Source organism: Pieris napi, chromosome 16, assembly GCF_905475465.1.
Source record: "Pieris napi chromosome 16, ilPieNapi1.2, whole genome shotgun sequence".
NCBI lineage: Eukaryota > Metazoa > Arthropoda > Insecta > Lepidoptera > Pieridae > Pieris > Pieris napi.
This window is the reverse complement of record NC_062249.1, coordinates 1703449-1717938: the sequence shown is the minus strand read 5'-3', so window position 1 is coordinate 1717938 and position 14490 is coordinate 1703449. Positions and strand designations below refer to the sequence as shown.

At 34.9% G+C, this 14490-nt stretch overlaps 2 protein-coding genes across 2 annotated transcripts in view; both read right to left on the bottom strand.

The window, feature by feature from the left end:
• The window catches only part of LOC125057234, a 94828-nt gene that overhangs the window by 49486 nt on the left and 30852 nt on the right, over window positions 1-14490 (bottom strand). The gene's annotated exons all lie outside the window — the stretch shown is intronic.
• Window positions 11641-14036, bottom strand: LOC125057484 (uncharacterized serine-rich protein C215.13-like). Its single transcript, XM_047661207.1, has 3 exons — window positions 14002-14036; window positions 12092-12887; window positions 11641-11649 (listed from the first exon to the last, which is right to left on the bottom strand). The coding sequence occupies exons 1-3, from the start codon at window positions 14034-14036 to the stop codon at window positions 11641-11643; spliced, it is 840 nt and encodes a 279-aa protein (XP_047517163.1).

Here is a 14490-nt window from a genome sequence, read left to right as displayed (position 1 = left end):
AATTTGCACACCGTGTGTAGTTTGATCCAACTTAAAAGATAGGATAGCTTACATCTCAATTTATACCCGCAATATTATTTTATTGCAAAATATTTGTTTATTATTTGATAGTCTATTTAATGGCATAACCACCAAAAAGCATGGTGGTCCCCATGACTGGTGTTCTCCTACCGTTTCCCTTGAATAGTTTGCTACTATGTAATATAACAAAAACCTTAGCCACAGCAACGCTTGGCCGGTCTACTAGTATTTTTATAAGTTACAGTCAGGCCCGGGCGACTACTCCTGAGAAATCCACGTGATATTCATGGGCCAGTCGGAGCCCGATGGCTCGCGAGACCCGCGTCGCCTCTTGTACTACTCATGCTGTACTGTTTTCTTACGTTCACCATAAAGTACCATTCAAAACGAAAAACTCTTTCTTCTTGTACCTTAATATCATCTTCTATTTAAAGATGTCTCTCTAATTAGCTGTTGTCGTTAACACTCGTTAACACAACATCTATTAAAATGATTATATTTCATGCTATTTTAATGAACGCATTCTTCCAGAAAACAAGTGTTAAGTGAAATAATTGTCAGTAAGTTATTTTTTAGTGTTATGTCTTTTATGAACGAGACCGACACGTAAAAAACTTATTAACAAGGATTCTTAGCTTTTTACAAAGGGAAAACAAAAATTCTTTTGATAAACAAAGTTTTACAATGTATTTCTATTATATTATCTTATGCTTAATAGTAAGGAAGAGTGCTGGTAGGAGAATCGATTATCTACTGTTAAAATAAATCAGTGGCGCTACAACCTTTTTAGGTCTGGGCCTCAGATTTCTGTATCTGTTTCATGATCGTTTGTCAATCTAATAGTCAAGTAGGTGATCAGCCTCCTGTGCCGCATACGCCGTCGACTTTTTGGGTCTATAGCAAGCCAGTTTCCTCACGATTGAGCGAATGTTAAAAGCGCACATAGAAAGTAGGTCCAATGGTGCACAGCAGGGAATCGAATCTACGACCTCATGGATGAGAGTCGCACGCTGAAGCCACTACGCCTACCCGTTGGTCTGACCAAATAAAGACAATTATGGGTCTCAACATCCCTAATACCACACAAGCTGAGGATAGAATGGTGTGGAGGCGTAAGTCGACGTATCAGTTAGGGCTTTTCAAGCGTCGTGTCGTTCCTTCAGTAGTGAGAATACGAAGAATAAGATCTTATGCTTTTTGAATATAACATATATATTCGTCATGCTTGATAAATTAATTGCTGTTCGTTTATCGTGAGTTTTAAAAATGTGTATTTTGTTTTGACAGAAATATTGTAGGTGATACAAAGTTCACCGTGTCCTCTAGTTATTTAAAAAAAAGGGCTAGAGACTCACTTGATGTTAAGCCATGGACACCCTTAATGCCAGAGGGTCATGAGTGCGTTGCCGGCCTTTTAAGAATTGTTACGCTCTTTTCCTGAAGGACCCTAAGTCAATAAATAATTAAAAAAACATAATTTAATATGTTGTTCCAAAGGGACATGATTATATTTTGAAATTTAAAGTTTACTATTTGTCACATCCGTCACTATTCTACGACTATGACGAAATATTCGCCCTTTGACTTGCTAGCTAGATACCTCTTAATAACAGACCGGAAATTAACGTTATTAATCGTTTCCTATATATTATGTTATTTAGCTAGTACCGTAAGTATGTTTGAAATGTAAAATAACGGTGACAATTAAAATTTTCCGTGTAAGATTACATCAAATATTTGATAACAAAAAATGTAAACCGGTGTACCTTCCTGTTTAAGCTCGATTTTTAGAAACAACAATCTAAATTTCTTAGAACGAATCGATTAATCATAAAAACGTCTTAATACGTTACTAAAAATACAGTTTTCCTGGTAACAAAGTTTATGTTCGTTATAAATAAAAAATAAAATATGTTTATTATGGAACATAAGATACATGTATCACTTATTCCACGTCATTAAATTTGAAGGCATCCCTAATCATCGGCAAAGAAGACAGAGGGTGTAGGCCGAGAGAAAAAGCCGGCGTAAAAAACTCTCGGTACTCTTTTAAAACAGCAAATCATCAAACAACACTTATTTAAAACAAATATCGCAAATTAATTAGAAGTAGCCTGTCTAGCACTAGTCCCAGGCCCTTTTATCAACTAGATAATCGTTGACTTTATAGTAAGCCTTTTTACACAGCTTTTCTTTAAAACATTTCTTAAATTTATTGAAAGGCAGTGATAAAAGAGCCTCTGGGATTTTATTAAAGAAGAGTATCCCTTTCCCCAAAAAAGAATTACTAACTTTAGATAGTCTAGTACGGGGAAATTGCAGCCTGCGTTTGTTCCGTGTATTAACATTGTGCGTATGTTCTATTCTAGTAAACTTATCACTATTTTTGTATACATACATAATATTTTCATAAATATATTGCGAGGGAAAGGTAAGTATATTAATTTCCTTGAATTTATCTCTAAGAGATTCCCTACATTTTAAATTATAGATTGCACTGATTTGCATTGTTATGTAAATTAATACTAAGAACTTTTAGGAATAAGTATATCTTTAGATCAGACCTGTATATCACAAAAAACTTTTTTGAATACCTTAACTAATGTTGAAGAGGCTGCGTCATTAACTCAAAGACCTCTTCAGCATTTATCGTTATAATTCAGTCAATTTACATAATAATCATGGAATTATAGACATTTTTTTATAGAAATGAGGGAAAATAGAGCGGAGGCTCATCTGATGCCAAAAATAAAACAGTGGCGCTACAACCAGTTTAGGTCTGAGCCTCAGATATTTATATCTGTTTCATAATCATTTGTCTATCTCATACGCAAGTAGGTGATCAGCCTCCAGTTCCTGATACACGCCTTTTTGGGTCTAAGACATATCGGTTTCCTCACGATGTTTTCCTTCACCGTTCGAGCAAATGTTAAATGGGCTGATAGAAAGAAATTCTATTGGTACACAGCCGGGGATCGAACCTACGACTTCAGGGATGAGAATCGCACGCTGAAGCGACTAGGCCAACACTGATGCTAAGTAAAGTATAAAAGGCCGACAACGCACTCGTGAGACCTCTGTAATTGAAGGTCCATTGGTGGCGGTATCACTTAACTTCAGGAGAGCTTTCTGCCCGTTTGCCCCCTGTTCGATAAAAAAGTAGTTACACCACCAATTGACAGTCACACTCCCAGAAGGCCCACAAATGCGCCAGCAATGGCCTTTAAGATTTGGTAGGTTCTTTTTTTGAAATAGCCTAAGTGGAATTGATTAGAAAATACTTCAACTTTCTTATCACACACAAATCTATTCGGCAATTTTTAGTTTACCTATATCTTTATACGAAATTGTAATGTAAGAATAATCAAGAAAGAAAAAAGAAAAAAATATAAAACATTTTTTTGATTAAAGCACACACATATATATACAAACACAATAACTTTAATCAAAACCAACTTAGCTCTAAGTTACTGTCACCAGCAACACTGATTTTCAGTGGACCCATGATTTTGGAGTGACAGCTATATACTGAACAAAACAAAAATCTCTGTTTTGATTTAACTTTTTTAAATGCCTAGAATTTAAGCTGTGTCCACCAGGCCCCCTTACTTTGTAACATTTTTGAACGGCTAACTCAAACTCAAACTAAGTAATGAACTGAATTTGATGAATTAATACTATATTTAATCGTGGTAGTCATATATTAATCACGTTGTCACAGTGCCACGTAACATACCGGTTGCGTGCGTTCGGTTTTTGTGCGCGCTTTGATGTAATTTGAGTAACAGTTCGTAAATGTTGTGTCTGCATTCTTACATATGAAACCAAACAAAGGTTTCTGTTGCCAGTGTCGAGTGCAAATGTCACGTAAAGAATTACATATATCCCTAATGTGTAGCCATTTAACCTTTAAGGTTTGGGCCTCAGATTTCTGTAGCTGTAAGTAGGTAAATAGGCTTGCGACGCTGGTCTAACAAAGAACTGTAACTGAGAAATTTATCTTTACCTATAAGTGTTAAGAATATCAAAACCTAAACATAATAATCAAATATACAGTATTTGAAGTTTTCTTAACCTATATAGTAATAATAAAAATACATACTTAATATTTAATAAAAAGAAAATACAAATTTAAAAAGTTTGGTCCCTGTAGTGTATCTTTAACGCTGGCTGCATTTCCTCGCTGTATTGCGATACTTATTCGTTGTGCTAGGAAAGCACCAGCTTTGGGGTCACCGGTATTATCTACCAGGTGCCAACTTAAATCTTTAATTAGCGCCTGTGCACTTGAACCCTACGGCCCAAGAGTCTACTCCAAAGGGACCAAAATCGAAGTTGGAGGATTGAGGAAATACTTATATTGGAGACGTTTCTTATTCTCCGCCTGCTCTGCGACCGGCCCAGCTTTTTTGCTTATGTATTTTGTTAAGTAATAATATAATTAAATATTTTTAGAGAATTTGAATTTATAATTAAGTGTGTTGAATTTATAAAGCTGGCTAAGTTAAGTTTATCGTTAACATTTGATATTAATCACTTTATATTTTTAACTAAACTACATACAATGTCAATTAACTAAGGTTAGGTTACATAACTGACGCCAAAGCGAATAAATACTCGAGTAAATATTTTTATTTATTTAACTTACTATCTTTATAATTAACAACCAATGTTGATCTTTAAAAGATCTAATATCAACGTTAAAAAGTCCACAAGTAACAGCTTTTGTTTCTTTCCCCAGTTATTACAAAGCCTGACTATTTAATGTAATTTTTGGTTATACAATGCCGATGTCAAGGTGTGCAACGACTGAATGAAAGTGGTATTACCTTATGTATGGTATAAGAATGCAGTTTTTCTGATGTATAACGTCATGCTTGGTAAAACGTGTGTACCACAAAAGAGCGCAAAAATTTCCTTATAAGAGATGGCAAATATTTTTATGTCATCTTAAAAGAGAATGACAGAGTGAGCAAGTCTCTCATAGTAAAAGATATTCATACATCTACAGGGCTTGGATCCGTAGGGTTGTTATCTTCTTCGGTCTTATCCTCTCATTCATATTTAGTTATCTAGTGCAGCTTGATAATACATATACTACACATAAAATAAATAAAAATAAATCAATGGCGTTACATCCTTCTGAGGTCAGGGCCTGTGTCTGTTTCATGATCATTTGTTTATCCTATAGGCAAGTTGGTGATCACATGAGCTGATGCAAGCCATCGACTTTTTTGGGTCTAAGGCAAGCCGGTTTCCTTCACCGTTCGAGCGAATGTTGAATGCGCACATAGACAGAAAGTCCATTGGTGCACAGCCGGGGATCGACCCTACGACCTCAGGGATGAGAGTCGCACGCTGAAGCCACCAGGCCAACACTGCTCTATACTACATATACCATACCAATACTTCTGACATTTATTACATATAAATTTAAATACACATTTAACAGCCCACTGGCAGGCAAGCTGTACTTTGGTCCTTCGAGCCGGTTTATCTGTTCTTATATAACTGCAAACATAGGGTTGAATTAAACTCACAAAACAGAATTGACTCTAGTATCTATTCAGACCAGCGGCTGTCCAAATCGTCTATGTAATGATGCTCTTTTGTTTTATATTAACGTCGTAATAGCGCTGATAACACGCGATTCATGTTCGTTCGTTCTGTTATACGGGTACTTAAAAATCTCTTTTTAAAAACTAAATGATTTTATTTGGAAATAGTAATAGAATACAGAGGTGTAACCTTAATGGATACCGAATGAGAACTGACCCTGCTCCCGCTCGCTATGCTTATATGCTTTCCTCTTGATTACTTAGCATATTAGATAATCAAGAGGTTAGCCATTACTCCTACATATTAAGGGTATAACAACCCCTCGCATAAGACCGAAATTCAGGGATATAACTGAATTTTCGGAGAGTATTCAAACTAAGATAGATGTCTAAGAGGAGCAGGGCTTACATTCATTTCCACATCTTCAGGTTCAGTGGTTTTATGGAGTTTAACATTTTTCCTTAACTTAATACAATAAACTAACTTATAAGCTAGTAGTATAATAGCAATAATAAAAATAATAATTACAGACACTGTGTAATGAGTTTGGAATTTTACAATAAAAGGTTCCTTATTAATTAAATTGTCTAGTTCTTTCATTTCACTTTCACTATTAAGTTTTAATTTATTTAAATCTATGACCTTCGGCGTCTTATAGTCAGAACTGAGTTCACTTTTAATTTCGGGAATCATATTACAGCAAGAATCGTTTGTCAACGTGAAATCCAGTATAGGTGTGGTAATATTAACCTTGAAGTTTTTGTAAGCTTTTATCTTCATTGTTCTTGTGAATACAGTGCAATGTTTAGGTATCCTAAGTATACCTGTACCAAATACTGTGGTTTCAGATAGGCCATTTGCACCACAATCTATAGAGATCTTATTTCGATGTGATTGGATAAACACCCATCTGTTATTTGTGAGAGGTTCCCATGCATCAAGTGGTCCAATGTGGGTTTTCGTTATGCATTGCTGTGGTAGTGAACTATGAGGGTTTTTCAACAGTTCTGTTTCACACGTAGGGTTGCCACTGGTCGAAAGGATTGCCCGAGTTTCGCAGATATAGAGCTCAGAGTTTACAAGGCTACATTTTCTTAAATTATCAAAAATACAATAATCATTCTTATCATTAGAAATAGCAATATATGGATTATTTGGTAGAATAAAACTAAACGAATTCGGGTCATTCATATTGTGTGGAATTGGTATAGCTAAGGTTCTGTATAACACATATGTTTCTCTAGTTACTAAAGGGATTTGTAATATGAATACTAATTTATGATTATAATAATAACAGGCTACACTAGAAATACTTAAAATTAAATGAATATTACTTAAATCTAAGGGTACAGGAATATGTGTATCTTCCGGCAAATGTCTGATGTTGCTTACAAGTTCTTTGTAAAGTTGAGAAGGAGATAAAATATTAGGATGAAATACATTTTGACTGGCAAATAGAATACCATTAATAAGGTCTTGTACTTGGAATGACATGGTAAGTAAAGAACTTTCTAAGTTACTAATAATTGAATTTATGCTAGAGTTTATGATAAGTTTATTTGTTACATTTTCATATTTAGAAAAGAATTGGTAAATATTTTTATTTAATTTTTCTTCATTTAGTTCAAGTTGCTTTATCGTTTCTTTAAAAGAGTTTAATGTATTTGTTGTTATTAAAATATTTTCTTTAATTAATTTGGCAAGGGTTTTCTCATCTTTCTGAACGGACTCTATAGCCTGATCATATTTTATTGCATCGTCTTCGCGTTGACGTGAGCGTTTATTACGATTAGAAATAAGATGAGATATAGAATTGAATTCACTTTTAATATCTTCAAAGCGAACCAGTAAGGAAGACAGGGTGTTCTCGCAGGGCTGATAATTAGCACGTTTGCATATCTCTTCCAGAGTGGTAAATACGCCATTTAAATTATATAGATGAGGGCCGATATAGGAAATATTAATGTAATTAATTATATCTAGTTGTCCCTTTTTTATTTTTATTTTACCCAAACCATCGAAAAGGATGCCGGAACTAGAAGGGAGTGGTTCAATAAAACCAGAGGATGTGTGCACCTCACCCATGGCGCTGAAATGGAATTATATAATTTAATCGTGTTAAATATATGTTTAAAACTAAACTTAAATTAGAATAATAGAGTATTAATTATATAAACTTTTATTTATATCTTTGATTCATTGTAGAAAGGAATGTTCTTTGCTTATCGTTTGTGTTTATATTAACCGATGGAATTGTACCTGGGATAGGATGTTATCTTCTTATACATTCGCAATTAGTTAGACATAGTTTAAGAGACGCTTATTTAATTGATGGGATTATTAAGTATAATATATTATATTATAAATTATACTTTGAGTTTTATTTAGGTATTAGCGCCGGTTTCATTTGATCGAAATGATGTGTTACATGTTTCCTATTTATTAGAAGTGTCGCTGTATGATTATTATTAACCATTATTATTTTATAAGGTCCTTTCCAGATAGGAGACAGAGCTTTTCTTAGCCTTAAGTGATTTTTAATATAAACATAATCTCCAGGTTTATAACGTGGAGGAGATTTGGTATGTGAATCGTAATAAGATTTTGACGTTTCTTTAGATTTTGTAATGTTTTGCATGGCAATTTCCCTTGAGAATTTTAATTTATGTTGTAGCATTTTTATATAATCCAAATAGGTAGTAGGTTCTTCTTCAAATACAGAATTTGGTATATAAGGCTTATGTCCAAATATGAGTTCGTAGGGCGTGTATTTTGTAGTTGTATGAGGAGTTATATTATATGTGAGTATAGCAGTATAAACATAAGTGGGCCAGTTGTCTTGATTATTATTAATAAAAGATTTTAAATATTCTTTTAGTGTTGAGTGGCTGCGTTCTAGCGCGCCTTGAGTTTGAGGATGGTATGGTGAAGACCAGAGTTGTTTTATTTTTAGAAATTTACAGGTACTCTTGAAAAGATCAGCTGTGAAGTTAGTACCTTGGTCTGTGAGAATGGTTTTAGGAATGCCAAAAAGTGAGATAAAATGTATTAGACAATCGCTGGTCTCTTCAGCAGTTGTGGACCTTATTGGATAAGCTATTGAATATTTTGTAAGATCATCTTGTATGGTTAAGATGAATTTGAGTTTTGCAGTACCTGATTCAGGAAGAGGACCGACTATGTCCAAAGCTATTCTCTGGAAAGGGGCTGTAGATGTTGTTGTTATTTCCATAGGAGCTTTGTTAATTTTTCTAAGAGCCTTATTTTCCTGACAAGATCTACACGTCTTTACATAATTTTCTATGTCGCTCCTCATTCCTTTCCAGTAATATGACTCTTTAATCCTTTTGTACATTCTGACAGATCCTAAGTGACCAGCTATAGGAATGTCATGGTTTTCATGTAAAATTTTGGATCTTTCACTTAAGGTTGGATATATTATTTTATTTCGATATACATCGACAGGGATGTTAGTATTATGGAATATGTGAATAATTATATTGTATATTTTAGTATAAGATAGTTTATCAAACGGATTTCGGAAATCAGAGATAGAAATGTTTGTTGAATCAGAGGATAGTAATAGGTCGTTCCTCACTTTCTTCAAAGCATCGAATATAGAAGGATATGTCATTTCGTCGAAATGATGAACTTTCGTAAATAGCAAATAAACAATTTTATTTTCATAGTGTATTTTAAGAAAGGAATTTAGTTCTTTTTCGATATTCAAGATTTCATCTTTATTTTCTGTATTAAGAATGACCTCCGATACGTATGGATTGCTTTCGTCGAGGTCTATGGATGTTGGAATAAGAATTATTTTATTTGTTGTTTTCAAGAGATGTTCGTTGTGTTCTTGTAATGTAGTATTATAAATTATGTCTTTTTTAGAATTTGATTTTAGAAACTGTGAGTAATCATCGTGGGAAATATTAGGATTATCGGAATTAGATTCATTAGGCGACGGAATTTGGAGTGAGTCGAAATCTAAATTAATATCGTCTTCTGTGATATCTAAATCGATTGGGCCTAGATCAATTAAATCTGAGTGTGGAGATGGTAGTTGATCTTGGTCTGGTGTAACACGAGGTATGGGATTAAGTAAAGGATTTTGAACAGGATTTTGCATTTGATTCAGAGGATTTTGAATTGGACTTGTTTGAAGTATATCTTGATCATTGAAAGAAAGTGGTATAGGAGATGGTAATTGAGAAAATTGATCATCTAAAGAATTGTTTGAATTTTCATCGATATTTGGTAAAAGAGAATTTGGAGATTTGGGATTAGTATGTATAGGATTTACCGGAAATCGAGATAATGCATCAGCATTTGTGTTAATTTTTCCTTTTTTATGAACTATCTCGTAATCAAACTCTTCCAACTTTAGTCTCCATCGCACAAGTCTGGAACCAGGATCTTTACAATTAAAGAGCCATTGGAGGGGCTTATGGTCTGTGACTATGGTGAACCGACGACCATAGATGTAGGGCCGGAAAGTTTGAGTACCGAATACTATTGCTAAACATTCTTTCTCGGTTACACTATAATTGCATTCCGCCTTGTTTAAGGTGCGTGAAGAATAAGCTATTGGCCTGTCTTTGCCCACGGGACCTTGGGATAGAATGGCGGATATGGCATAATTAGACGCGTCGCAGGTGAGAATAAAAGGCTGAGTAAAATCGGGATATGCTAGTATGGGAGGAGAGATGAGTTTACTCTTTAGGATTTCGAAAGCTTGCTGTTGTTCAAATTTCCATTCGAATTCAGTGTCTTTCTTTAATAATTTTGTTAATAATTTTGCAGTCTTGGAAAAATCAGGAATGAACCGTCTATAATAAGACACAAGCCCTAAAAATGACTTAATGTCTTTGGCACATTTGGGAATTGGAAATTTTTGTACAGCTTCGATTTTCTTTGGATCAGGTTTCACACCATGTTCGGTAATAATATGGCCTAGATACCCCACTTCTTTTCGTAGGAATTCACATTTATCGGCTTGTAGTTTTAGGTTATGACTTCGAAGTTTTTGAAATACGGACTTAAGATTTTTAATATGAGACTTTAAATCATATGAATACACTACTATGTCGTCTAAATATACAAAACAACGTTCACCTTGAAGACCAGCTAGCACGTTGTTCATTAATCTCTGAAAAGTCGCTGGTGCATTTTTAAGGCCAAATGGCATACGAGTAAATTCATAATGACCTTGAGGTACACTAAATGCCGTCTTATTAGTGTCCTGTGATTTTACCTTTATCTGATGGAAACCGGAGCTTAAGTCTAAAGTTGTAAAATATTTGGATTTACCTAATTGATCAAGGATTTCAGTGATGTTTGGTATCGGATAAGTATCGCCTATAGTGATGTCATTTAATTTACGATAATCAATAACAATCCTCCATTTTTGAGTTCCAGAAGCATCTATTTTCTTAGGTACCACCCATATAGGTGCAGACCACGGGGATGAAGATGGCTTAATTATGCCTTGATGTAGCATTTTTTCGACTTGTGTTTGTACTTCCTTTTTGTGTGCCTCTGGGAAACGATACGTTTTTACACTTATAGGATTGTTTGTGTCGGTATTTATTTCATGTTGTAGAGTGTCGGTTGCTGTCAATGATTCGTTTGGGAAATGGAATATATCACTGTATTGGGCACAAATATCAAAGAGGGACTTAGATTCTTCTTCATTTAAATGAGCTGTGCGTAATGATTCAATTACTCTTCTCGAGCGGTCAATAGCAGATTCAGAGAAATGATGTTTAAGATTGGATGTTGGATGATATTCAATTGGATGCAGAGTGATTAACATATTTGGATTTAGTGATATTGGGTTTTCTGATACATTAACAATGGATACGTTTACTCTATTATTCTCTTTGACTTTCACGATACAATTTGCGAGTAATAATTTGTCCGAAACGTATTCATCTAGTATAAGGCCTTCTTTAATTTCGGGATTTACGACGGAACATTCTACAATAGTCTCAGATCGAGGAGGTATTTCATAAGTAGGTTCGTTAAAGTGGAGTTTGATTTTATTACCATCCGGTCCTTCTAAGTGTCCTGTTTTATAATTAATTTTCATGTCAAAAGTTGTAAAGAAGTCATTGCCTAGTATGCCGTCATATTGAAGACATATTTCCTCAACAATATGAAACTCGTAAGAAATAGTAAGTTTATCTACCTGAAACTTGAGATTTGTAGTACCGAGACTACGGATTGGTTCGTCTTTAATATCTACTCCTTTAATAGTAACTATGTTATTTTTATTAATTGTTTGAATCTGAGATAGGCACGAGCGCTTAAGCAAACATATAGAGGATCCAGTGTCTACTAAGAGATTTATAGGTTGATAGGATTTAGAGGTTCGTAATACAACACAAGGTAAATATCTTTTAGAATTCGTATTAATTTTATATATTTTTTCAGGAAGATCATTTGATAATAGTGAAACAGTGGGCATAGTGCTCATTATAGGTTTAGAAATGGTTGACGTAGTTGATACAGTAAATGCGAGAGTTTTAGGAACTGTGGATAAAGAGGATACAGTGGACACAGTGGGTTCAACGGATGTAGAGGAAACAGAGGATACAGAGGATGCAGTGGATCTAGAGGTTGTAGTGTTTCTACCTAATGTAGAGGATACAGAGGATATAGAGGATGCAGTGGGTACAGTGGATACAGAGGATGCAGTGTTTCTACATAATGTAGAGGATACAGAGGATGCAGTGGATACAGAGGATGCAGTGGATGCAGAGGATGCAGTGGATACAGTTGATACAGAGGATGCAGAGGATGCAGTGGATACAGTGGATACAGAGGATGCAGAGGATGCAGTGGATACAGTGGATACAGAGGATACAGAGGATGCAGTGGATACAGTGGATACAGAGGATACAGAGGATGCAGTGGATACAGTGTTTCTTCGCGATACAGAGGGTTCAGTGAATACGGTATTACTATATGATGCAGAGGATACGGCGGATGTACTGTTGTTGTATGATGCAGAGGATACAGCGGATATGATGTTTCTGTGTGACGCAGAGGATACAGTGTTTTTACGTGATGCAGATGATTCAGTGGATACAGTGTTTTTATGTGATGCAGTGGATACGGCGGATGTAGCTTTTTTATATGATGCAGAGGATACAGTGTTTTTATATGATGCAGAGGATACAGTGTTTTTATATGATGCAGTGGATACAATGTTTTTACGTGATGCAGAGGATTCAGTGGGTGTAGTGTTATTACATGATGCAGAGGAAACAGAGTTTTTATATGATGCAGTGGGTACAGCGTTTCTGTGTCGTACAGAGGATTCAGTGGATACAGCGTTAATAAATTTGGTATCGGCTTTGAAATTATTATTTTTATTTCCCGGGCGATACCATTCGGGAAACCGATTTAGTTTAAATTACCTTGGGAGGTATATTCGTCATTATTATCCTGGTAATTAAAATGTGTGTCAATATGTTGTGCGCGATTCTGAGTAAAGTTTTGATTGCGATTTTGATTAGAGTTAGAATTACGATTAGGGTTTCGGCTGTTATTATATTGTCTTTTACGGCAATTTTCTATACTATGACCCATGTTCTTGCAATATCTACAAGTTATCACATTTGCAGTATTATTTGAGGAAAAGTTTGGTCTCGAGAAACGATTAGGTGTTGAATTAGGACGTGGTATGTTGTTATGTTTTTTATTCGTCATACCCAATATTTTTTCTTCTGCTATCGCAAAAGCAATTGCTTCTGAAAGCGTTGATGGGTCCTTGCATCTCACTATTGTGGAGAGTTGTGGCTGAAGGCCGGTTGTGAAAATGTTTAATGCTAAATCTTGCATTGCTGCTACGCGACCTACGAGTTCATCTTTTTTCTTTGTGGGTATCGAGATATTAATTTCAGCCAATAGTTTTGAAAGGCATGACTCCACCTTCAAGGAATATTGACTGATGGTTTCATTAGTAGACTGTTTACAGTCTTGTAAGTCTGCCAAAAGATATGCATAATGTTTCTTATCGCCGAACTGGGCTTTTAAGAAATCCTCAAGTTGAGGCCATTTATTAAAATCTCTAATTGAACACGCTGATTCTGCCTTTCCTTCTAGCCTACTCAGAATATATTTTAAAAGGACATCGGTTTGTGATGGTGTGGCCATACTCATCGCATTTTGACAATTTGTTAAGAATGGGCCTAACTTTTCTCGTGACCCATCGAATGTAGTAATGAACTTGAGTAGTATGTTTAAGTCGATTTCTGACATTTTGTTGGAACTACTGTCTTCGGTTTTTAAGTTTTTAGACATATAATTTTTTACACAAAATAAGATATAAAAAATGAACAAGTCACAAATGAAAAGAATACACTGTCTCTTAGACTACCTAACTCTGAGCTCTGATAAGTGTTTGGGACTTACAGCGCAACGATGATTGCAGTAACCTTGAAGAGCATAACTTCACTGGAGATATATAACTTGTAACACTTTACTACACTCACTTAACAGGCCAAATAGAACTATTATTTAATTACCACTTGAAACACACACGAAATACTTATATACGGAACTTCGGAGTCGTATTCGGGTAGGGGATTTTCGTATCCCACCGCTGCCACCATTTAATGTTATACGGGTACTTAAAAATCTCTTTTTAAAAACTAAATGATTTTATTTGGAAATAGTAATAGAATACAGAGGTGTAACCTTAATGGATACCGAATGAGAACTGACCCTGCTCCCGCTCGCTATGCTTATATGCTTTCCTCTTGATTACTTAGCATATTAGATAATCAAGAGGTTAGCCATTACTCCTACATATTAAGGGTATAACAGTTCGCATGTAGATTTTTAGATAAACAGAAAATTCGCTACTGTGCAGCTAACAAACTTATATGCTTAAAAAGTATT